The sequence below is a fragment of the Hordeum vulgare genome, chromosome 2H (genome assembly GCF_904849725.1).
Source record: "Hordeum vulgare subsp. vulgare chromosome 2H, MorexV3_pseudomolecules_assembly, whole genome shotgun sequence".
NCBI classification, from domain to species: domain Eukaryota; kingdom Viridiplantae; phylum Streptophyta; class Magnoliopsida; order Poales; family Poaceae; genus Hordeum; species Hordeum vulgare.
In genome coordinates this window covers 375,113,163-375,138,340 of record NC_058519.1, presented here as the reverse complement: position 1 = coordinate 375,138,340, position 25,178 = coordinate 375,113,163, and the positions used below count along the sequence as shown (strand labels likewise).

Genomic DNA, 25,178 nt, shown 5'->3' with positions numbered 1-25,178 from the left:
GGTCTCCTCGTCTAGCATGTCACTGGAGTCTACACCTTCCTCTCCGGTGACTTCTTCGTCGTCACTCCCCAATTCTACCTTGGCGATTCCTCCTTCCATTGTTCCATCTTTTCCTCAGTATTACACTCGTCGTTCACGTTCTGTGGATGCCTCTGTGGATGTGTCATCATCCTCATCTCAGCCTACTTATGGTTTGCGTTCTCGTCCTCGTCCGCCTGTTGATCGCTTTGGATTTTCCACCGCTGGTGCTGCTGTTCTTGAGCCGACTACTTATCATCAGGCTGTTGTTCATCCTGAATGGCAGTTTGCGATGGCAGAGAAGATTGTTGCTCTTGAACGCACTGGTACGTGGGATCTTGTTTCCCTTCCTCCCGGAGTTCGTCCCATCACTTGTAAGTGGGTCTACAAGGTTAAGACTCGCTCTGATGGTTCTCTTGAGCGTCACAAAGCTCGTCTTGTGGCTCGTGGTTTTCAGCAGGAGCATGGTCGTGCTTATGACGAGACTTTTGCTCCTGTGGCTCATATGACCACTGTTCGTACACTTCTTGCCGTGGCCTCTACACGCCACTGGTCTATCTCTCAGCTTGATGTTAAGAATGCTTTTCTTAATGGTGAGCTGCGTGAGGAGGTGTACATGCAGCCACCACCTGGGTATTCTGTTCCTGATGGCATGGTATGTCGTCTTCGTCGCTCTCTCTATGGCCTTAAGCAAGCCCCCCGTGCCTGGTTTGAGCGTTTTGCCTCTGTGGTGACTGCCGCTGGTTTTTCACCCAGTGTTCATGATCCAGCATTATTTATTCACCTTTCTCCTCGTGGTCGGACTCTTCTTCTTCTCTATGTTGATGATATGGTCATCACTGGGGATGACCCCGAGTATATTGCCTTTGTCAAGGCCCGTCTTAGTGAGCAGTTCCTTATGTCTGATCTTGGACCTCTTCGCTACTTTCTTGGGATTGAAGTTTCTTCTACCTCTGATGGCTTCTTTATATCCCAGGAAAAGTATATCCAGGATCTTCTTGCTCGTGCTGCTCTTACTGATGAGCGCATTGTTGAGACTCCTATGGAGCTCAATGTTCACCTATGCGCTACTGATGGTGATCCCCTGCCTGACCCGACGCGTTATCGTCATCTTGTTGGCAGTCTTGTTTACCTGGCTGTCACTCGTCCGGATATTTCTTATCCGGTTCATATTCTGAGTCAGTTCGTCTCTGCTCCTACATCGGTTCACTATAGTCATCTCCTCCGTGTTCTCCGATATCTTCGGGGCACGATCTCTCACCGTCTATTCTTTCCTCGCTCCAGTTCTTTACAGCTTCAGGCCTATTCGGATGCTACGTGGGCTAGTGATCCTTCAGATCGCCGTTCACTTTCTGCTTACTGTGTTTTTCTTGGTGGTTCTCTCATTGCCTGGAAGACGAAGAAACAGATTGCAGTTTCCCGTTCAAGTGCAGAGGCTGAGTTGCGAGCGATGGCTCTTTTAACGGCAGAGGTGACTTGGTTACGGTGGTTACTTCAGGATTCTGGTGTTTCTGTCACTACACCGACTCTACTCTTATCTGACACTACAGGTGCTATTAGCATTGCGCGCGACCCTGTGAAGCATGAGCTCACCAAGCATATTGGCGTTGATGCTTTCTATGTGAGCGCTGCTGTGCAGGATCAAGTTATTGCTCTTCAGTATGTGCCTTCCGAGTTACAGTTGGCGGATTTCCTGACGAAGGCCCAGACTAGAGCACAACATGGCTTTTATCTCTCCAAACTCAGTGTTGTTCATCCACCATGAGTTTGAGGGGGTGTTAAGAGTTATAATATAAGTCATGTACCCTTTTGTATTTATCCCAATATATAAGGGGTCTCCTGCATATAGTCCACCACCTATACATGTATATATACTGGCCTATGGCCTCATGGGAATACAAGTTGCTTTCTAACACAACCATCATACTTCCTCTGTACCTAAATAATTATAGTTGGACTACAATTATTTAGGTACAGAGGGAGTAATTATATTGTTTTAGAAATCCTAGGTAGCTTTGACTAGATGTCTACACCCATGTCTATACTCTACAACACTAAATAGAAAGGTGTGCTTTAATTTATTAACATTAGACGATAATCTCTATGCCCAACCTAGGGGTGTGCATTACGTGATGGAAAATGCAAAAAACTCTCAACTTTGCCAAAAATTTAGGAAAGTAATTGTAACTCACTAAACAGTTATATTTGCGATTTCAAAAGGAAGATATAATGACAAGGTGTTTAACAAATATGCATGCATGGTGTACCATTCTTATAGAGTGAACAAAATAAATATCAGGATAGATACTAAGGGTCAGTTCTTTTGGGTGGCTTAAAAAAATAAGCTGCCTTTCCCCAGCTTAAAAAATAAGCCGCTCTCAAAATTTGTTGAGGCTTCTAAACTTGCAATTTCACAACTAGTTCAAAAGCCTCAATGAATGATGAAGGCAGCTTATGGAAAAAGCTGGAGAGGAGCCGTCAAAAGAACTGGCCCTAAGAAATAGAATGCATACCACCACGAACACCGCCACCACTAGCTCCGTCACGGAATGTTGTGTGATAAAAGCCCACCATGCTCACTCAAGAACCTCAACTGACATGTTGAATTTGTAACTGAAATGTAAAACACAAACATAAGGGATCCAACTTCAAAATAATATAAACAATGAGCAAAGCAACATATAGAAGTATAAAAAAACATACCCCTCATCCAAGATACCATAAGCATACAATAAATATACACAGAGCTACAGAACCGGCTTCCCTTGAGCCTTGCACCCTCGCTTATCAACATAGTACCAAGATCGGACCCTAGAAAAAGAGCAGGATTTAGAAAAAGAGCAGAATTGTTAAGCATAGACCTAAGTACAGCTTAACGACACTAAAATATGTCAAAGGGCCACTCACAGTTCCATCAAATCCAACAATCATTGTACCGACTAAAAGTACCATCCTACGGTATGAAAATCCAGGATATTAGCCAATGTGTTTAAAGAACCGACAATAGAGATCCTTCGCTTCTTCACGAGCTCATGAACCTCTGAAGGAAGAAACTATTGTTATTCCTACTATGTTTACTATTAAAGGGGAGTGAGGTCTTGATGGTAGGCCATAGTATGTCGATTCGCATGTTCGTGTGTCTTCCCCCTCTCTCAAACAAATTCTCGCCGATGAGTGGACCCACCATGTCTTGCCCCTGCCTCATGGACTCGCTCGCCCCAACCTGATTCTTCTTCCTCTCTCGTGAAGAGCGAGCTCAACCAACTAGGGTTGCTATTGTGTTCAATCGTCGACACCTCGCATCGCTGCCCTGGTTGCTATCGAACACACCAACCAAGAATTGCATTGTCGAACACAAGCCTAAGGTCGCCCTCGTTTGTAGATGCAAGATGTAGCTCACCGTCTTCTATATCATGTACGACCTTCATCTCTACCTACTTCCCAGCGCATCGAACAGAGGCACCGCAGCAGCTACTCGAGTTGTATGTAAGTCATGGATTCAAGAGAGGTTCTTGGAGTTCTCATGGTCCATGCTCGCCGCCGCCGAAAGGGTGGAAGAGTCGATTTGTTAGGCTTGCCTAGTGTTTGTCTTCAATACCAACGCATTCCTTTGTCATCACTAAGATTTTGTCTCGCTCACTACTTGTTTCTTGCACTATATGGACAGATCTAGCTTCTTCATTTATCCATAATTTTTCTTTAAAGTCCATCGACCAAATGTACAAGAGCTTGGCGACTCTTTTCTCGCTGCAGCTAAAACTTTATATTAAAGTGAACTTTAGTTTTGTTGGTTTCTTGTTCATATAAACCGGCGGCAAGAAACAAGACTAGATTAACCACGACAACATCAACCAAGTTTATGAGCATGTGCCTGGACCCTCCTGTATGGCGGTTGATCCACTTTACATGAAGATTAAAGTCATCTACATCAATATATTAATTTTGCTTCTGGTATGCATTTCTTGGAGAAATCTTAGGGCAAATATTTTTCTTATCTTTTGCTTCCTTTAGAAATTTTGGAGAAATTTAATGTAGGCACCTTCAGTTCTATTACCTCCGTCCCAAAAATTTTGTCTTAGATTTATCTAGATACAGATGAATCTAACACTAAAACGTGTTTAGATACATCTCTATCTAGACAAATCTAAGTCAAGCTTTTTGGGACGGAGGAAGTATAACATAGTTGAATCTAAAAATTACTACAATTAGCATTGTAATCACAGCGGTGGGCTAATTCTGTAAAGAAATACAACAATGTAACGTTCTTGGTTAAACTTCAGTTCTGCATATACTCCCTCCGTCCCAAAATAAGTGTCGCTGATTTAGTACAGAAGTTAGTGACACTTATTTTGGGACGGAGGGGGTACTTAGTAATGCAAATTCAAGAATGCTGCAGGCATGTCGTCATTGAAGTCTTGATAGATATTTTGTTTATCTGTATTTACGTGCATTAACAGAGTTACTAATCTTGTTCTGATATTTCGTCAATAGAAGACTGGATTGTGTCTACAACCATTGTGCATCACTATGATCCAAATATTGGCAATTCGAGGTGGATTTCACTTGTGGTAGCACACAATTCAGATAGCACCTGGGACTTTAGTCACAGATGATGGGATATAGGATTCACATCGGTGCAGAGTGAGTACCATGCAAATGAAATGTTGGTTGCAATATTAATGATCTGCCTCTTTGTGGAGGTAAAAATAGTTCAAAAAAGCGCTAGGCGTTAATTGTGCGTTTTGCCACCGCCTTGAGCTTTTCTGACCAAAGCGCATGCTTATGCGCAATTATGCGCAGATTAAGCGCAGTTATGTGCTAGGCGTTTTGCTATCGCCTAGATCCTAGGCGCACTTAAGCGCTCGCTTAGGCGTGCCTTTTTTAACTAAAATTGATAAGAGTTAAGCTTGAGAAATATTTTTCCATCGATCTTTTAGTCTAGCAAGTAAATATCTTTTCCGTCGTTCTTTTAGCTCGATGTAAAGAATATAATTGTTTGTGCAGCCACAAGTATGCTATCTTCTGTTTCGTAAAAAAGATGTAAGTTTGACTATTACAACATAAAAGATGTTCGCATTTGTAAGATAGATATTATTTTAGATTTATCATGTTCTGGGTTTGTCATGTCCTGTAAATTACTCCCTCCATCCCATAATATAAGAACATTTTGCAAGCTAAAACAGCTAAATGATCTTTATATTATGGGACGGAGGGAGTACAAAACTATTTCTAACCAAGGGAGAGATATGTGAAACGCATGATTTAGCTCGCTTAATATCACAAAATTATTTTAGGAGAGACCATCTAGCGTACTTCTCAATTGTGGTATTGGTCGTGCTACTCCCTCCGTCCGAAAAAAGCTGTCCCCGGCGAAATTTTACGAAAAACCCCTCCCCCTTCCTCCGACAAACGTCGCAACCCTCCGCTCCTGCTCGGTCGCCTCGCCACGCGCGAGCCGCTTGCTCCGTCGCCTCGCCACGCACACCGACGAGGGCACCGGCCGCTTGCTCCGTCGCCCCGTCTCGCCGCCGTCTCCATCGCCTTGCCGACCGTCGGCCGCCTTCCCCCGCTCGTCTCGCCTCTTCTCTTATTCCTCACCAGGAGCTCAAGATGGAAGGAGTCCCATTTTCTTCAAGCTCGCGATTTGCCGGCTCCGGCGACGGCGCTGCCCCGTGCATCCTCCGGCTCCGGCGAGGCTCCGGTAAGTCCCTGCACTCTTTCAAATTCAGTCAGCTCTTCCTCACCCCCATCCTCTCTTCCTCACCCATCCTCTCTCCCTCTCAGATCCACTACGCAGCTCTGCAGCTCGCTCGTGTATGGAGGGGCTAGTCGTAAGGTGTTTGGCTGAATGCGCAGCACAAGGATGCGAAGGTGGCGCCCCTGACGAAGGTGGCGCACCTGCATGGTAATGCTGCTCCACACCATCGCCGTGCAGGTGCTCTGTCTTTACTCACTCTGTCTTTACTCGCTCTGTCAGTAGCACACCAATGTGCAGCAATTGATTTGTTCCCTAAAGTCCTAAAATACCCACCTTTCCTCATCCCTACCCGTCGATTCGGTGCCTTGCAGCGGCACAAATCCTCACCTGCCCGTCAATTTGGTGCTAGCAGCGGCGCAAATTCTCACCTGGCCGTCGATTCGCCGCCGTTGTGAGGGTAGTGCACGAGGAGCAAAATTCCATGTTGGCAGGAGGAGAGCAGGGAAGAGCAAAATCTCACCTTTCTTTTTCCGGCGGAGATGAGGCGGCGCCTTCATAGTCCAGGTACTCCTCGTCAAGGGGGGATGGTGGTCTCTGCTGTGCAGGGGAGGTTGGCCAGAAACAAGCCGCTGACCAAATCTCTCTCTCTCTCTCTCTCATGTGAAGGAACTGCTCTACAACACCAACTATGTGGTCGATGAGCTTGATCACTACAGGCTCCAGCAGAAGCTCCAACCAGGTAGTCCTGGTAACACGTTATTTCAGATCAAGTTATCTGTTGAACTGCTTGCTAATTGGTAATTCCAAATTCATTTTTCTTGGTCCAGTCTTTTATCTTAGAGACATTGCTGGGCACGAATGGACATGGAACAGAACAAACTGTTGAGAGAAAATGTTGAATCGCCACTGAATCTTGCAGCAACACTGAATCTTATCTAGCTAAATTTAGTGTAAATTCAGTGTCAAAACATGTCTAAATTCAGTATCAAAACATTTTACTCCGGAGTAAGACAAGGATTTTAGTTCTATTTATGAAAATATAAGAGGAACATTTTTTACTCCGGAGTGGCTGCATCTTTCAAATGTCTGGATGCAAAAGGGGTGATATGGTGCATCCAGGCAGATCTTGTGGTATCCATGGATAGTGTACTATGGAGTGATTGTGGATTCTAAATCCTTGAGTCTCTGTCTGCAACCTGCTGGTCTCATATGAGTCATGGGCATGCTTGATGCAGAATTGGCCAGTGTAAATTTCAGTATGCATTCTTGTGTGGTACATAAACGGAGTATTCTCAAATTATTCAGTCAAAACATTACATGATGTTTTGGTGATCTTATTTTGTAACTGTAACGAAGTGCTCTAGACACAATTTCTTTAGTAGATTCCCTGTAATAACATAAGGATGTTATATTGGAGAACATCACAATCTTTCCATCACAAATTTGAAATGATTCTGGATGCACTTTCTTCTTTCTTCTTTCTAATCGTTGTTCCTGTAGCAAACTGAATTGTTTCCAATTATTCAAAAATAAATTTAGAGAATATGATCATTTTATTTTACTGTACATTGGTTGCAACCGTCCAGCAGTTTTAGCAATTCCATTGTGTGCCTTCTTGCGAAGAAGGCGTCGAGCCGCGCCTGCGGCCAGACCGGGAACTGCAGTGTTGATAACTGTATTCTTGATCTGCAGTTCCTCCTACTCAATTACCACTTTTTACCATTGTTTTTGTGTTCAATTACCATTGTTGCTGTGTTAACTGAACCTGGATTCAGTTACCACTGTTGGTAACTGAACTTGAATTCTTCTTGTCTCCAGAATTAACGTCGATCTGCAACTCTTGATTTGTTGTTGCCCTTGCCGTTGATCTGCTGTTCATCATTTGTTTTTTGTGCCAATTAATGGAGGAGGCAATGACAGCCGCCACTGCTGCCAATCAACAGAAGAGGTGAGGACAGCCTGGGGCGGCGCTGGGTGAGGTGACGAGGTAGGAGCGGAGGGTGCTTGCTGCTGCCGAGGTACTTGGAGTTGACGCGGGGGGAAAAGAACCATCGGGGGGTCGTCAGAATTGACGACGAAGCGGACCGACAGGTCCCATGGCTCCACCGCTACCAACTACACTGTCGAGATGGCCGGGGCCGGAGAAGGGGAGGAGGACGAAGCAGAGGGGGCGGGGCGTGATTAACAGGGGCGGCGAGGCGGGCTCAGGGGCGGCGCAGATTGAAGCGGCGGCGCAGGTGGGTGCGCAGGGCGCTGGGACGTGCGGCGGCTGCCGGCGATGGCTCGAGCTCGTTCCTGCAGCAGGCGATGGTGGAAGGAAGAAGAGGCAGGGGTGATTTGCAGGGATTTTAAGATCGCAAGGTTTTTTTTTGCAAAAACGAAAATGAACTAAGCGTTGGACAACTTTTCTCGGACGGAGGGAGTATTATCTTATGAGTTTATTTTGATGTCTACTTATTTCTTCTAAAGTTAAAATCAATATTATAGGTAGCAGCACATTCACTGGTGATGCAAGAACATTCCAGCTTGCCTGAAGAACAAAAAGTTCCAATATTTTGTAGTCTATATAACTTTTGCTTGCATTATATTAAACTTCAACGGGGCTTCTCTGGACGCGGCAACGGTGCTGAGGCCGATTGACATTGAGGCTCAAGATTGGAGGGCCGCAAGGCTGCTACGAGATCCTAGATCATTGACTATTAGGGTAGGAACGGTAGAGAGTAGCGAGTAGTCTGCATGTGGTGTCTGGCTCGCTGAGCCGTGGAGGAGTTGTACAAAAGCTGCCCTCTTGGCATCTTCTATCTATGATCTCGATACATCAATCTTGACTTATCCTTGAAAAAAAAACTTCATGTGAATTTGCATCATTTGCAAACTAATTCTTACCGAATATATACCTATACTAACTGCCCATCCCAAAAAAAAAATCACATGCTAATTATAAAATAGAAAGATCTGAATAATTATTATTTTTGCCCATACAAGATAGTTCGAGCGTAATCAACTGTACATAGACCCTACATTATCAATCTATGCAGATGAAGAAGACAAGACTTGCACTCAGCCCAACTTGATTCCTTCCGTTTGTGCCACATCCATTGTTAGTGAGTATTTAGCTGTCTTTGTGATAAAATGTGAAAGATTCAAATCCAATGTTGATATCTCTTCTTTCCAAAATAATGCTTTGCTGGTCTTTTTCACCTATTGTCTCACATGTTTAATATCTAGAGCATACTTAGATTTGCTATTTGTGTATTTTGTTTTTGTAGACTTAGTAAGAGCATAGAGAAATAAAGTTTAAATAGTGTAGGTTGAAATATGATTGACAAATAACATATACGGAATAAGGTAGTGGTTAAAATCATTTTGTAGTAGTTGCAACTTGGTAATTTTGATATTCTATGCCTGCGGTGAAAATTGTGAAACAAAGTGAGTGATGGCAGAGGCAGACAATGGAGAAGGAAAATGATGCTTTGTATAGTTACAATCCTGAGAACTTATTTTCTATATAGACAAATTTCTTCTTCCGTATCATATGCCAACACCCATGAGCAATTGTGAGCAAAGTGGCAACACATGACAGATGGAGCTGTGATAAAATTCATGGACATGCAAGAGTAAAAATAGGAGAAAGAATAAAGCTTGTATTCCTATGGGACGTGGACAGACAGACGGATAACATAGTAGACGCTGAAGAAGATAAATATAATATTTCGTGGCAAGGCATTGGCACTCAATTAGTACTATGCAAAATATGAGATGCAAGTAGACAAGCAGGTGACATTTTACCTTAACCCCCAAGTTTCTATGCCAAAATTGGCAATCAGCAGCCCACAAGCCACCGTTCCGCATGTAGGGATTAATCTCGACGATTTTCCTCACAGTTGCGAAGCTGTAGAAAAGGAAACACAGAATCATGTAAAAACAGAAATACATTCTGATGAATGTTTAAAGTGATGATCCTTGCATCAAGCAAAAACCTTCTAGAACGACTAACAAACATGCAAGGGCAACTTTACAGAAGGATCAGCACTTGTGGAAAAATAGAGATTATACAATAACAGCAGCTTTCTATTTGGCTTTCTCCAAACCACACAGACACAAATCAATGTGCATAAATGTTGGATCTTCAGATAAGCAGACTTGAATTAAATGGTAAGTAATAGCAAAACTATCTTTTTGTGTGCGTGATATCAGTACCACATCAATTCACAACTCCCTATGATTACCAATTCCACTACAGAGTACCTCCCTTCTCAGTTCCCTACAGATAATTAGCATCCAAACTCAATCAGTTTCTTTTTTTTTGTATTCACCACGTAATCCAAATGAACCACCATATCCAAGCACCGTCACCACAACTGGTATGAGGTTATGGCACTGCAATTGGTGGCTCGGCTATTGTGAGGTTGTGATATGTTTTTTTCTGTTGTACACTAAAACAGAAGTTCTTCACACCCAAATCAAGTTGGTTTGAGATTTCATAGAAGTATGAAACACTGCCCTGGATTACTAGATATGAAAATGTATAGCCCTAGCACGCAAGAGTAAAGAAACACACCCCTAACCATCAAAGTGTCATCCCAGAAATAATTCAATGGACAAAGGAACCAGATTTCGCTATGAGATATATAAATATCCCAACCCTAAATCACGCATCCCCGCCAGCAAATCGAATCCCCGCACCACCAAACCCTAGCACTGGAATGCGAGGCCAAGGGACAGGGACTCACATGTGTACCCCGCCCAATGGCGGAGCCAGAAAAGAAATGGAGGGTGTGCACACCTAATTTTTTTTCCTACCTAATCCAAGTGGCATACAATAATTGGCAAAAATATAATACAGATGACCCAATCAAGTCAGACAACAGTATACTTCCCAAATATTCCAAATTTGCAACATTGCAAATATAAATAGTCTTACATAAAAGATACACAAATGTAGGCATGTAGAAACTACGCCGTGAAAGCTTCAAGTATGTCTTCCTTGCTTACTTTTTAACTCTACAATGTTCCTTTGCCATGAAAGCTTCAACTATGTCTTCCTCGCTTACTTTCAAGAACACATCTCGCTCAATGAATGTGACTAAACAATTGTTCATGAGATCATGACTCATACTCTTTCTCAACTTATTTTTCACTAGATTCATTGCTGAAAATACTCTTTTCAACACTCGTCGTGGCCACCGGTAAGATCAATACCAATTTGATAAGCATGTAGATCAAATCATAGAGAACATGTTTGTTTGTACTAACAAGCATAACAGCGAGTTCACCAATACTACGCACAGATCTGAACCTATCATCTTGTCTCATATCTCTCCCTAATAATAAAGCACCGATGGCTTCTGTCGTCCGTAGCTGGCGGTTTTGCAAAAAAGTCCTTCTGTTTTCAGGTATTCAACCCGCGGTCCTTTTGGAAGTTAAAAAAAGTTTCGTTTTTATGTGAACCCCCTCGCAATCACCATCGGGCAACATGGCTTATCCATTCCTGTCCTTCACTGACGGGCGAGAAGGCAATGGAGCTTGGAGGCGGGGGAGTTCGAGGAGCCCCGCAGGGGCCTTGTCGTCAGCGAGACGAGGCCGAGGGGGCGAGCAGAGCGCGATGGCGCGAGCGCGCAGAGGTGGAGAGGGCCGGTCATGGCAACGTGAACGGCCGGGCCGATGCGTGGCGGCGCGAACGACCGGGACGGCGCGGGGCCCGCTAGCACCGACCGCAGACGGAGTGGCGCACGTGGGCAAGCGGAGTGGCGCCCGGGGCGGTCGGGGCGACGGATCCGGCACGGGAAGGCAACGCGGGCAGCCGCAGAGGCGCTCCGGGATGGAGGATGGAGGCCGCCTCGCCGGGGCTCGGGGGCGGCAGCACGACGTTGCGAGCACCGGCCGCGGTCGGAGCCAGCGCGGGAGACTACGCGTGCGCGTGGAGATGGAGTGGGCGAAGCCGCACGCGGGCGCGGAGGCGCTCGAGGGATGGAGTATGGAGGTCGCCTCGCCCAAAGTACTGGTTTTCAGCATACGCGAGCGAGATAAGTGACTCTGCTTCTCCCTATTGGCTAGTGAGACAGATTTTAGGGCCAGATTTGATTCTGTTTGTATCCCGATAATTAGTCAAGGTGAAAATGATATACCACTGTTGATGCTCGATATTGTGATGCAGCGAAGGAGTAAATGTTCATGATGTCCACTGTACGTCATTGAATATCATGTTCGATCTTCTTGATTTTGTACTTGAGTTGTTACTCCTTACTTTTTTTAATTTAAGTATCATAGAGTTGGTGTAATTAATGATGTAAGGGGATATGGAACCAAACTATGTAACACGAACTTGTACTAACCTGTACTCATATCAGTCCAATCTTGTTGGATATTGCTTGGAGATTTGCCCTTTTTAAGAAATCAAAATCAGTCTGTGTAATCTAGGCATGTACTAATGCTAAGTGAACATTTTTCTGTTTAAACTGGACGTCCTCCTCTTTGATTGAACTCCGTGCTGATTGCATCTTTGCAAAATCTGGAATGTTGTTTGAACAAGGTAACCGTTGGAGTTTTAACTTCAATTTTTGTTGTTGTTACACAAAATTTTGCCTCCGTCGACTTTGCCTGAAGACCATCAGCCATCGCCTAGACCTACTTCGCTGCAGGTATCTCTTTTTCTTTGTGTAAATTATGATGAAGCTATGTTTGATTTACAGTGATTTACAACCAGGGTTTACTGATGGTTAAACTAGAAATTTAAATTAATTTGAGAAAGTATTTAACACAATTGGTCTATTGCCATAGACTCAAGCAAACACCTCTTCGATTTGTATCGTTTGCCATCTTGCTTCCTTTATCAAACTATCTGCAGCAAGTAGTAGCTTGAATTGATGCAAGCAAGTAGTAACCGTTATGGCGGCATGGTAAACTTCTAATGTTCCATCCAGAATATCTGGCAGCAATATATCTGAACAGAAAAAATGGTGATCGTTTCAATCTATTATATGGTTCTATATATCCAAAGGAATTGACGCCGATTATTATCCAAGAAAAAAATGTTACCTGCCATAGTGTGTCTTGCCATACAATACCGGCATATTATATTTCAGAAATGTGATGTAAATCTTATTCGTTTGCAAAAATATGGATGTACAGGATGAATGCGAACTCCGAAAAATAATTCTAGGACAACTGTTAACATTCAACGACAACGAATTTGAAGACAACATACCTTTTTCGAGAAAACGCAAAGAGCCTTGCGTTTCTTTGTATTGAAAAGAAGGGAGATTACAGCCTCCTAAGAGGTGGTTACATCATTGTTACAGGGGGTTTAGTGGACATCCCAGGATGGGGGCAAGACTACCCTAAGCCCTTTGTCCCCGGCTCTAGCCCAGCACCTCATCTCATCCTTGATCCTATCCAAGAGCTCGTCAAGCGACGGAGTCATATGGTCGAAGACACGTATTCCTATGCTTCCATATCATCCAGGGCACCAGCAGCGCGGCAGACCTCAACGCCTTGCGGAGCGATGGTGGTGTGGCATCCCTCGCCCTCATCCACCAGTCCTGGATGGAGGCATCTTGCTCCGGCAACGGGGCCGGTAGACGCAGCCAGGATAGGGCCTCGTGCCAGGCTTGCCGCGCAAAAGGGCAGGTGAGCAGCAGGTGTTGGATGGTCTCCGGCTCTTGGTCGCATAGCAGGCAACGGGTGTGATGAGGAAGGCCGCGGCGAGCGAGCCTTGCCTCGGTCCAGGTTCGCTAGCCAGTGAAAGAACTTGACCTTCGATGGGGCCCATCCCTTCCAGATGAGCTGCCATGAATGGCATGTCAATGATCCGTGGAAGGTTGCCCGATAGCAAGACCTCGCCGAGTAGACGCCGTTGGCCGTCCATTTCCAAACGAGCTTGTCCGGCTCAGTGGACAGTATAGTGCGTGCCACAAGCTGCCATGTCCTCAGGTATTGGCCGATCTCTTGCAGGCCCACTACGCCGCGAATGTCTCGAGCCCAGGCATTGTCGGCGATGCCTTCCGCCACCGTCCGCGCTCTTCTTCTGTTCTTGGGAATGCATAGGTATAGCAAGGGCACGAGCTCGCGTATAGACTGCCCATGCAGCCAGCGGTCCTCCCAGAACAGAGCAGTGAGGCCATCTCCTACCACCGGTGAAGACAACATACCTGCCGGTGTACTAGAATTCCTCAGTTGTATCAAGAAAACCAAAATTAAAACTGATATGTAAAATCTCCAAATATTTGTGTAAATTGATTCTGTAAGCTACTCTGGAAACTTTATTATTTTTTCAAGATTTATATACTTCGTGCTAACTTCCATTTTCTCTCAACAGGACATGTGCTATTATGAAAAAGGAGCTTCTTTGTTGGATGGCAACCCACGATGGTGGTTTCAGATATGAAGCTAAGAAAAGCGCGCCTCATAATTCGTTGGCTGTAAATGACATGAGTATTTAGCTTTCATAAAATCTACTTCCTCCGTCTCATAATTTAAGAATGTTTTTTTTTTAAAAACATTCTTGTATTATGGGACATATGTACATATGTACTCTTTAACAATAAGTTGTGGATGAGGATGGCCCTAAATGTGCGTTGAATTTATCAACATTGGTTTATATTGGTTTTTACTATCAACATTGCATAGTGAATTTATATATTTGACAAGAGTGATTATAGATCCACCTATTCTGGCGCTAGATCTATTGCTGACATGAATTGTGTAAAATAATATGTTAATTCGGTACTTATGACGTTTCAACTCACCTGTCTAGCTGAAGTGTTGTACTGCTCATCTCGCCTCTCTAACTGAAGTGATGCACTGATGCTCTATGTTCGCGTGTGGTAGCAGCTGGTATACTTGATGTAGAAAAATATAACAATGTAATTTTGACCTAGATCTCGACTCTCCAATGTCAGGACAATTACGCCAGCAGCCTGCTGCTTTTACTCGTGCGTAGCATCATACTCCCTCTGTCCCAAAATAAGTGACGCAAATTTAGTACTAAGTTGGTACAAATTTTATACTAAAGCAGCAACACTTATTTTGGGACGGAGGGAGTACATAATTTCATTTTTCTAATAATTGATGGATCTGCAAACTAAATATAAGAACAGAAAAGCATCGTGCAATTTTCCAACCAGATAATGTTCATCTCCAAAAAAAATCCATTTGAAAAATCCAAAAAATATTCTTCAAATTTACAAAAGAATAACATCTTTCAAAACAAATAAAAATCATGTTCATCTAGCATGTATTGTATGCACCCAAACTCTTTGATCAGATGAAAGTGTCGAGCTAAAGTAGGTCCAAACAAACGATTAGAATGTTTTATGCACATCTAAATTATATGGCCCAAAAAGCCGTAGTTCAGTGTAATCTTATTTTGTAAGTTTGCCAAAACTAAATATAAGAAAAGGCGTGTAAAGGCACATAGTGCAAAAAAATTCGGGCATTTGTACTAGTCATCAATAAAAACATCATTGCCAGCAGCAGCATACCAAATCAGTTCTACACAAATAGTTCTATCTAGTCCAGGAAATCAGTCTGCTACTGTGCTGATTTGGCATCAATTTACTAGGAAGCAGGAAATCAGTTGTACACAAATCTCACCTTGCTGATTTGTTCAACAGGAGGTTGGGGAAGCCGGTGAGACTGATGCAGTTGAGGGCTTGAGCCTTGAGGCCGTCCTGCGTTGAGGGAGGCGCAGCAGGCCAGCCGCACTGAGGACCTGGAGTGACGACGGCGGCTGTGGGCGCCTGGGCGGCCGGCGAGCGGAGCCCGGCGAGAGGAGGGGAGGGGCGAGCGGCGCCCGGCGAGAGGAGGGAAGGGGCGAGCGGAGGCCGGCGAGAGGAGGGGAGGGGCGAGCGGAGGCCGGCGAGCGGAGGGGAGGGGCGAGCGGAGGCCGGCGAGAGGAGGGAAGGGGCGAGCGGAGGGGAGGAGCGAGCGGAGGGCGTCGAGAGGAGGGGAGGGGCGAGCGGAGGCCGGCGAGAGGAGTGGAGGGGCGAGCGGAGGCCGGCGAGCGGAGGGGAGGAGCGAGCGAAGGCCGGCGAGAGGAGGGGAGGGAGACAGGAGGCGGCGAGCCGTGCAAGGGAAGGGAGACAGGAAGCGGCGAGAGGAGGAACCTGTCTGCCCACACGCGGGCAAACCCTATTTGACGCTGCAGGCTTTTGCTAACGGCACACCTCCGTCGTGCTTGGGTCGGCCCAGTTAGCCCATGTTTTTTTTTTTTGAACTCCAAAAATATCATGCGACGCTATGATTCAAACACGCGACCACTAGGCCATCGCGGTCGATGTGTACACCATATTCCTTTTTCCTTTTTATTACTGTATATATGCATCCAGTTTTATCAGCCTGGTTTTCGGAAGGTTTTATAGTTTCCCAAACTGGCGTTTTCTAAATTTTTATTCTGTTTCAGCGGGGTTTAATTCTGTTTTTTTCTTAAATTTGTGGAACTTGTTTTCAAATTCGTGAAAGTTTTTTTCAATTTAATGAAACTTTTTCAAATTTAATGAACTGCTTCAAAATTTGATGAATTGTTTTCAAAATCAGTGGATTTTTAAAAAAATCAATGAACTTTTCTCAAATTTTGATGAACTTTTTTTTAAACCTATGAACTTTTTTTTAGAATCGATGAACTCTTTCCAAATTCAATGAACTTTTTTAAAAAATTCTATGAACTTTTTTCGAAATCGATGAACTCTTTTCAAATTCAATGAACTTTTTTATAAATTTGATGAACTTTTTTCGAAATTGATGAATTCGTTTCAAATTCGATCAATTTTTAAAAAACAATTGATGAACTTTTTCCAAATTTGATGAACTTTTTAAAAATTTCGATGAACTTTTTTCATATTCGATGAACTTTTTTTGAAAACCAATTAAATTTTTTTCAAATTTAATGAACATTTTTCAAAATCGCTGAACTTTTTATACAAATTAATGAACCTTTATCAAATGGTGATAAAAAAATCAAATTTGATTAGTATTATTTTTAAAATATCTCAACATTTTTCCCATTTGAAGAACTTTTTTTTGCAAAATCGTTGTACTTTATGTTTCAAAATTAATGAACATTTTCACGGCCTCCAGGGGCACTAGATATGTTTGTTGCCCGGCCCAAGGCGGGGCATTGCAGGCGCCAGGAGGGCAAACGGGCGCCTGCAACGCCGTATAGGAGGTCCCCCACATGCGACCCACAAGGAGTGCGAGAACCAACCTAGATGGTTGTGGGATGGGCCTTTGGGTTGAATTACTAATACATTGTACAAAAATCTCTAACTTCGTGGCCCACCGTACCTATACGGTGTCTCCGCCCATGACCCTGTCCATGCTGGCCCAGGAGTTGACGGCGACGATGACGCCCTTATCGAAGATGAAGGAGAGCATGGTCGTCCCTTTATTGTTGTTCACCGTCTCCTTGATCGCCTTCTCGAACCCATCGAACTGCCACCGGGAAACGAAAACGGGGCGCGAACGGATCACGGTGTTGGAAATATGCCCTAGAGGCAATAATAAATTAGTTATTATTATATTTCCTTGTTCGTAATAATCGTTTATTATCCATGCTATAATTGTATTGGTTGGAAACACAAATACATGTGTGGATACATAGACAACACACTGTCCCTAGTGAGCCTCTTGTTGACTAGTTCGTTGATCAAAGATGGTCAAGGTTTCCTGACCATAGGCAAGTGTTGTCACTTGATAACGAGATCACATCATTAGGAGAATCATGTGATGGACAAGACCCAAACTATGAACGTAGCATATTGATCGTGTCGTTTTATTGCTATTGTTTTCTGCGTGTCAAGTATTTGTTCCTATGACCATGAGATCATATAACTCACTGGCACCGGAGGAATACCTTGTGTGCATCAAACGTTGCAACGTAACTCGGTGACTATAAAGGTGCTCTACATGTATCTCCGAAGGTGTTCGTTGAGTTAGTATGGATCAAGACTGAGATTTGTCACTCCGTGTGACGGAGAGGTATCTCGGGGCCCACTTGGTAATACAACATCACACACAAGCCTTGCAAGCAATGTGACTAAGTGTAAGTCACGGGATCTTGTATTACAGAACGAGTAAAGAGACTTGCCGGTAACGAGATTGAAATAGGTATGCGGATACCGACGATCAAATCTCGGACAAGTAACATACCGAAGGACAAAGGAAATGACATACTGGATTATATGAATCCTTGACACTGAGGTTCAACCGATAAGATCTTCGGAGAATATGTAGGATCCAATATGGGCATCCAGGTCCCGCTATTGGATATTGACTGAGGAGTGTCTCGGGTCATGTCTACATTGTTCTCGAACCCGCATGGTCTGCACACTTACGGTTCAGTGACGTTTCGGTATAGTTGAGTTATAGGTGTTGGTAACCGAAAGTTGTTCGGAGTCCCAGATGAGATCCAGGACGTCACGAGGAGCTCCGAAATGGTCCGGAGGAAAAAACACAAGGTGGAAAGAGTTTCCAAGTGGGAAGGTGGAATCCTACTCCAAGTAGGATTGGAGTAGGACTCCTCCACCTCCAGTTTCGGCCAAACCCTAAGGGTTTGAGGCTGCCTCCTCCCCTCCCTCCCTCCTATGTATACTAGAGGTATTGAGGGTTTTTGAGACACAACTTTGCCACGTGCTGCTCGACCCTATACCACGCAGTTTTTCCTCTAGATCGTATTTCTATGGAGCTTAGGCGAAGCCCTGCCGGAGTAGATCATCACCACCACCGGTGCGCCGTCATGCTGCGGGAGAACTCTTCTACCTCTCCGCCCCCTCTTGCTGGATCAATAAGGTGGAGATCGTCATCGAGCTCTACGTGTGCTGAACGCGGAGGTGTCATCCGTTCGGCACTAGATCGGAACGGATCGTGAGAGGGATCGCAAGACGGTTCGTGTGACGGATCGCGAGACAGTTCGTGGGACGGATCGCGGGACGGTTCGTGGGACGGATCGCGGGACGGTTCATGGGACGGTTCGTGGGGTTGATCGAGGGACGTGAAGACGTTCCACTACATCAACCGCGTTTCTTAAACGCTCCCTGTTGTGCGATCTACAAGGGTACGTAGATCCAATTCTCCTCTCGTAGATGGACATCACCATGATAGGTCTTCGTGTGCGTAGGAAAATTTTTGTTTCCCATGCAACATTCCCCAACAGTGGCATCATGAGCTAGGTTCATGCGTAGATGTTATCTCGAGTAGAACACAAGGGGTTTTGTGGACGATGATGTTCGATTTGCTGCCCTCCTTAGTCTTTTCTCGATTCAGCGGTATTGTTGGATTGAAGTGGCCCGGACCGACATTATTCGTACGCTTACGAAAGAATGGTTTCATCGCTTGACATGCAACCTCGTTGCACAAAGATGACTGGCGGGTGTCGGTTTCTTTAACTTTAGTTGAATTGGTTTTGACCGAGGCGGTGCTTGGAGAGGTTAAATAGAAATTTGCACATCTCCGTTGTGGTTTTTGCGTAAGTAAGATGCGATCTACCAGATACCCATAGCATCCACGTAAAGCATGCAACAACAAATTAGAGGACGTCTAACTTGTTTTTGCAGGGTATGCTTGTGATATGATATGGCCAATGACGTGATGTGATATATTGGATGTATGAGATGATCATGTTGTAATATTTAATATCGACTTGCACGTCGATGGTACGGCAACCGGCAGGAGCCATAGGGTTGTCTTTTAAACTAACGTTTGTGCTTGCAGATGTGTTTACTATATTGCTAGGACGTAGCTTTAGTAGTAATAGGATGAGTAGCACGATAACCCCGATGGCGACACGTTGATGGAGATCATGATGATGGAGATCATGGTGTGGCGCCGGTGACAAGAAGATCGTGTCGGTGCTTTGGTGATGGAGATAAAGAAGCACATGATGATGGCCATATCATGTCACTTATGAATTGCATGTGATGTTAATCCTTCTATGCACCTTATTCTGCTTAGAACGACGGTAGCATTATGAGGGGATCTCTCACTAAAATTTCAAGACAAAATTGTGTTCTCCCCGACTGTGCACCGTTGCTACAGTTCGTCGTTTTGAGACACCACGTGATGATCGGGTGTAATAGACTCAACGTTCACATACAACGGGTGCAAAATAGTTGCACTCGCGGAACACTCGGGTTAAACTTGACGAGCCTAGCATGTGTAGACATGGCCTCGGAACACAAGAGATCGAAAGGTCGAGCATGAATTGTATAGTTGATATGATTAGCATAGAGATGCTTACCACTAAAACTATTCTCGACTCACGTGATGATCGGACTTGAGATAGTGGATTTGGATCATGTACCACTCAAATGACTAGAGAGATGTACTTTTTGAGTGGGAGTTCTTAAGTAATATGATTAATTGAACTGATTATCATGAACATAGTCTAATGGTCTTTGCGAATTATGATGTAGCTTGTGCTATAGCTCTACTGTTTTTATATGTTCCTAGAGAAATTTTAGTTGAAAGTTGATAGTAGCAACTTTGCGGACTGAGTCCGTAAAACTGAGGATTGTCCTCATTGCTACGCAGAAGGCTTATGTCCTTAATGCACCACTCGGTGTGCTGCACCTCGAGCGTCGTCTGTGGATGTTGCGAACATCTGACATACACGTTTTTGATGACTACGTGATAGTTCAGTGCGCAATACTTAATGGCTTAGAAGCAAGGCGCCGAAGACGTTTTTGAAAACGTCGCGGAACATAAGAGCTGTTCTAAGAGATTAAATTGAGATTTCATGCGTGTGCCCTTGTTGAGAGGTATAAGACCTCCGACAAGATTCTTTGCCTACAAAGTAAAGGAGAAAAGCTCAAATCGTTGAGCATGTTCTCAGATTGTCTGAGTACAATAATCGCTTGAATCAAGTGGGAGTTAATCTTCCAGATGAGATAGTGATGGTTCTCCAAAGTCACTGCCACTAAGCTGCTAGAGCTTCGTGATGAACTATAAACAAATCAAGGATAGATATGATGATCCTTGAGTGATTCGCAATGTTTGACACTGCGAAAGTAGAAATCAAGAAGGAGCATCAATTGTTGATGGTTAGTAAAACCACTAGTTTCAAGAAGGCAAGGGCTAGAAGGGATACTTCATGAAACGACAAACCAACTGTTGCTCTAATGAAGAAACCCAAAATTGAACCCAAACCCGAGACTAAGTGCTTCTGTTATGAGGGGAACAGTCAGTGAGGTGGAGCTACCCTAGATACTTGGTAGATAAGAAGGCTGGCAAAGTCGACAGAAGTATATTTGATATACATGATATTAATATGTACTTTACTAGTACTCCTAGTAGCACGAGGGTATTGGATACCGGTTCAGTTGCTAAGTGATTAGTAACTCGAAATGAAAGCTATGGTATAAACGGAGACTAGCTAAAGGCGAGGTGACGATACGTGTTGGAAGTGTTTCCAAGGTTGATGTGATCAAACATCGCACGCTCCCTCTATCATCGGGATTGGTGGTAAAACCTAAATAATTGTTATTTGGTGTTTGCGTTGAGCATGAACATGATTGGATCGTGTTTATTGCAATATGATTATTCATTTAAAGAGAATAAAAGTTATTCTATTTGCTTGAATAATTACCCTCAATGGTTTATTGAATCTCGATCGTAGTGTTACACATGTTCATATTATTGGTGCCAAAAGATACAAAGTAATAATGATAGTACCACTTAGTTGTGGCACTGCTACTTGAGTCATGTTGGTACAAAATGCATGAAGAAGCTCCATGCTGATGGATCTTTGTACTCACTCATTTTTGAAACGTTTGAGACATGCAAACCACTTGATTTTGAATCACTTAAGACATGAAAATCATGCCACATGAAACAAGAGAGTAACTTGTTGGGAGTAATACATTTTTTATGTGTGCAGTCCAATGAGTGCTGAGGCACGCAGTGGATGTCGTTATGTTCTTACTTCACTGACGATTTGAGTAGATACATGAATATTTACTTGATGAATCACAAGTCTGAAATATTGAAAAGTTCAAAGCTATTTCAGAGTGAAGATCGTCGTGACAAGAGGATAAACTGTCTACGATATGATCATAGAGATGAATATCTGAGTTACGAATTTCGGTTCGCAGTTAAGACAATGTGGAAATTGTTTTGCAATTCATGCCACCTAGAACACCATAGTGTGATGGTGTGTCCGAACGTCATAGCTACGCCCTATTTTGATATGGTACATACTATGATGTCTCTTATCGAATTACCACTATCGTTTATGGGTTATGCATTAGAGACAACCGCATTCACTTTAAATAGGGCACTGCGTATTTCCGTTGAGATGACACAGTATAGACTATGGTTTGGAGAAACCTGAGCTATCGTTTCTTGAAAGTTTGGGGTTGCGACGCTTATGTGAAAAAGTTTCAGTCTGATAAGCTCGAACCCAAAGCGGATAAATGCATCTTCATAGGATATCCAAAACAGTTGGATACATCTCCTATCTCAGATCCGGAAGCAAAGTATTTGTTTCTAGAAACGGGTCCTTTCTCGAGGAAAGGTTTCTCTCGAAAGAATTGAGTGGGAGGGTGGTGGAACTTGATGAGGTTAGTGAACCATCACTTCAACCAGTGTGTAGCAGGGCACAGGAAGATGTTCCTGTGGCGCCTACACCAATTGTCCCTAGTGAGCCTCTAGTTGACTAGTTCGTTGATCAAAGATGGTCAAGGTTTCCTGACCATAGGCAAGTGTTGTCACTTGATAACGGGATCACATCATTAGGAGAATCATGTGGTGGACAAGACCCAAACTATGAACGTAGCATATTGATTGTGTCGTTTTATTGCTATTGTTTTCTGCGTGTCAAGTATTTGTTCCTATGACCATGAGATCATATAACTCACTGGCACCAGAGGAATACCTTGTGTGCATCAAACGTTGCAACGTAACTGGGTGACTATAAAGGTGCTCTACAGGTATCTCCAAAGGTGTTCGTTGAGTTAGTATGGATCAAGGCTGGGATTTGTCACTCCGTGTGACGGAGAGGTATCTCGGGGCCCACTCGGTAATACAACATCACACACAAGCCTTGCAAGCCATGTGACTAAGTGTAAGTCATGGGATCTTGTATTACAGAACGAGTAAAGAGACTTGCCGGTAACGCGATTGAAATAGGTATGCGGATACCGACGATCAAATCTCGGGCATGTAACATACCGAAGGACAAAGGGAATGACATACGGGATTATATGAATCCTTGACACTGAGGTTCAACCAATAAGATCTTAGAAGAATATGTAGGATCCAATATGGGCATCCAGGTCCCACTATTGGATATTGACCGAGGAGTGTCTCGGGTCATGTCTACATAGTTCTCGAACCCGCATGGTCTGCACACATAAGGTTCAGTGACGTTTCGGTATAGTTGAGTTATAGGTGTTGGTAACCGAAAGTTGTTCGGAGTCCCAGATGAGATCCAGGACATCACGAGGAGCTCCGGAATGGTCCGGAGGTAAAGATTGATATATAGGAAGTCCTGTTTTGGTCACCGGAAAAGTTTCGGGCTAATCGGTAGTGTACCGGGAGTGCTGGGAGGGGTGCCGGGGACCATCGGGAGGGGTGTCATGCCCCAAGGGGTCTCATGGGCTATGGGAAGAGATAAACCAGCCCCTAGTGGGCTGGAATAAGTCCCACTAAGGCCCATAAGGTTTGAGAAGGAAAAAACACAAGGTGGAAAGAGTTTCCAAGTGGGAAGGTGGAATCCTACTCCAAGTAGGATTGGAGTAGGACTCCTCCACCTCCACTTTCGGCCAAACCTTGAGGGTTTGAGGCTTCCTCCTCCCCTCCCTCCCTCCTATATATACTAGAGGTATTGAGAGTTTTTGAGACACAACTTTGCCACGTGCTGCTCGACCCTATACCACGCAGTTTTTCCTCTAGATCGTATTTCTGCGGAGCTTAGGCGAAGCCCTGCCGGAGTAGATCATCACCACCACCGGTGCGCCGTCACGCTGCCGGAGAACTCTTCTACCTCTCCGCCCCTCTTGCTGGATCAAGAAGGTGGGGATCGTCATCGAGCTGTACGTGTGCTGAACGCGGAGATGCCGTCCGTTCGGCACTAGATCGGAACGGATCATGAGACGGATCGCAAGACGGTTCGTGCGACGGATCGCGAGACGGTTCATGGGACGGATCGTGAGACGGTTCGTGGGACGGTTCGCGGACGGTTCATGGGACGGTTCGTGGGGCTGATCGAGGGACGTGAAGACGTTCCACTACATCAACCGCGTTTCTTAAACGCTTCCTGCTGTGCGATCTACAAGGGTACGTAGATCCAAATCTCCTCTCGTAGATGGACATCACCATGATAGGTCTTCGTGTGCGTAGGAAATTTTTTGTTTCCCATGCAACGTTCCCCAACACACGGGTCGGCGGAGAGAAAAGGGGATTGAGGGAGGGGAAGGCTCATGCACGTGGTTGCAGGTGGCGAACTCGAGGGCGAGCTGGTCGGTGGTGTCGGCGGAGAAGAGGCCGCCGAAGTCGTGGCTGTCGGCCGCGGCAGCGCCGAAGTGGTTCTCTAAGACGGAGAGGTTGGGAATTCGAGCATGAGCAGGTCTGTGGTGTTGGTGGAGAAGAGGCCGTCAAATTTGTCGCTGCACGCGGCCGGCCGCGGCGGTGCCGAAGTGGTTCTGGAGGGAAGAGAACGGAGATGTTGGGAATCATCGCGCCGATGGCATGGATGTGTAGCGGAGTAGGCGAAAAATTGAGATTTTTCTCTCTTTCTCTTTCTTGTGGGTCTTGTCTCGCACGTGAAGCCCTCTGCTTATAGAAGGATTGGATCCGGTTGTGCGCGCACCTACATGGGCCCTGACCCATAAGCGATAGGTTGTGGTTCGCTCCGAGTAGGGCATTAAAAAGTACCCCTCAAAAAAGCAGAGCATTAAAAAGTTTATTGGAGTTTTCCCTCTAGTTAGGGTTTTGTTCCTCTCGTCGTCGCCGACGACGTTGAGATACAATCTGCGATCAACTTGTGTGGCTACATGGCAAAGAAAGTGGACTCAGCGATGGCACGCGGGGGTAAGGGGAAGATCGAGGACCTCATGAAGGAGCTGGCTTTGCAGGAGGACGATATGGATGATGACGTCTTTGAAGAAGCTGATGCGCCGCCGACGGATGATCTTCGTTGGATGGTGTTGGTTTGTGTCCACATGGATAAGGGATTCAGCAACTACTGGTTCTTTCGTAACATGCGATCAGATTGGGATCTCGCGAGGCCCGTCAAGATTAAAACCCTAGAGGAGAACTTGTTCATCATGCAGTTTGAGCATTGTGATATTTGTTGTCAAGTATGAACGTCTCCCTAACTTATGCCAAGTATGTGGAATGATGGGTCATGAATTTAAAGAGCATTGTGATGGTGTGCACCCCCCTTCAGCTCTTGTTTACAAGAATCTATGAGCACCGGCAACCACTACCTGGGGCACGAGGAGGCGTGCTAACGGGAAGAAGGATAAGG

At 44.7% G+C, this 25,178-nt stretch overlaps 1 protein-coding gene, 1 long non-coding RNA gene and 1 pseudogene across 3 annotated transcripts; 1 reads left to right on the top strand and 2 right to left on the bottom strand.

Annotated features, from left to right (window-relative positions):
- Positions 1-1,871: 1,871 nt before the first annotated feature.
- On the bottom strand, positions 1,872-24,385 carry LOC123427400 (annotated as a pseudogene).
- LOC123426329 lies at positions 5,804-7,187 on the top strand. Its single transcript, XR_006622161.1, has 3 exons — positions 5,804-5,953; positions 6,088-6,280; positions 6,383-7,187. It is a non-coding gene; the product is annotated as an uncharacterized LOC123426329 (long non-coding RNA).
- On the bottom strand, positions 12,925-15,494 carry LOC123426328. Of its 2 annotated transcripts, XR_006622160.1 has the most exons (3): positions 15,311-15,494; positions 14,464-14,670; positions 12,925-13,866 (listed from the first exon to the last, which is right to left on the bottom strand). XR_006622160.1 is itself a non-coding variant. In XM_045110139.1 (2 exons), exon 2 carries the CDS (start codon positions 13,862-13,864, stop codon positions 13,160-13,162), a length of 705 nt encoding a protein of 234 aa, XP_044966074.1. In that variant the 5' UTR covers positions 13,865-13,866; positions 15,311-15,471; the 3' UTR covers positions 12,925-13,159. The 2 variants fall into 2 exon arrangements, 1 of the variants encoding a protein (XP_044966074.1); XM_045110139.1 differs by lacking the exon at positions 14,464-14,670 and having other exon boundaries at positions 15,311-15,471.
- Positions 24,386-25,178: the final 793 nt, after the last annotated feature.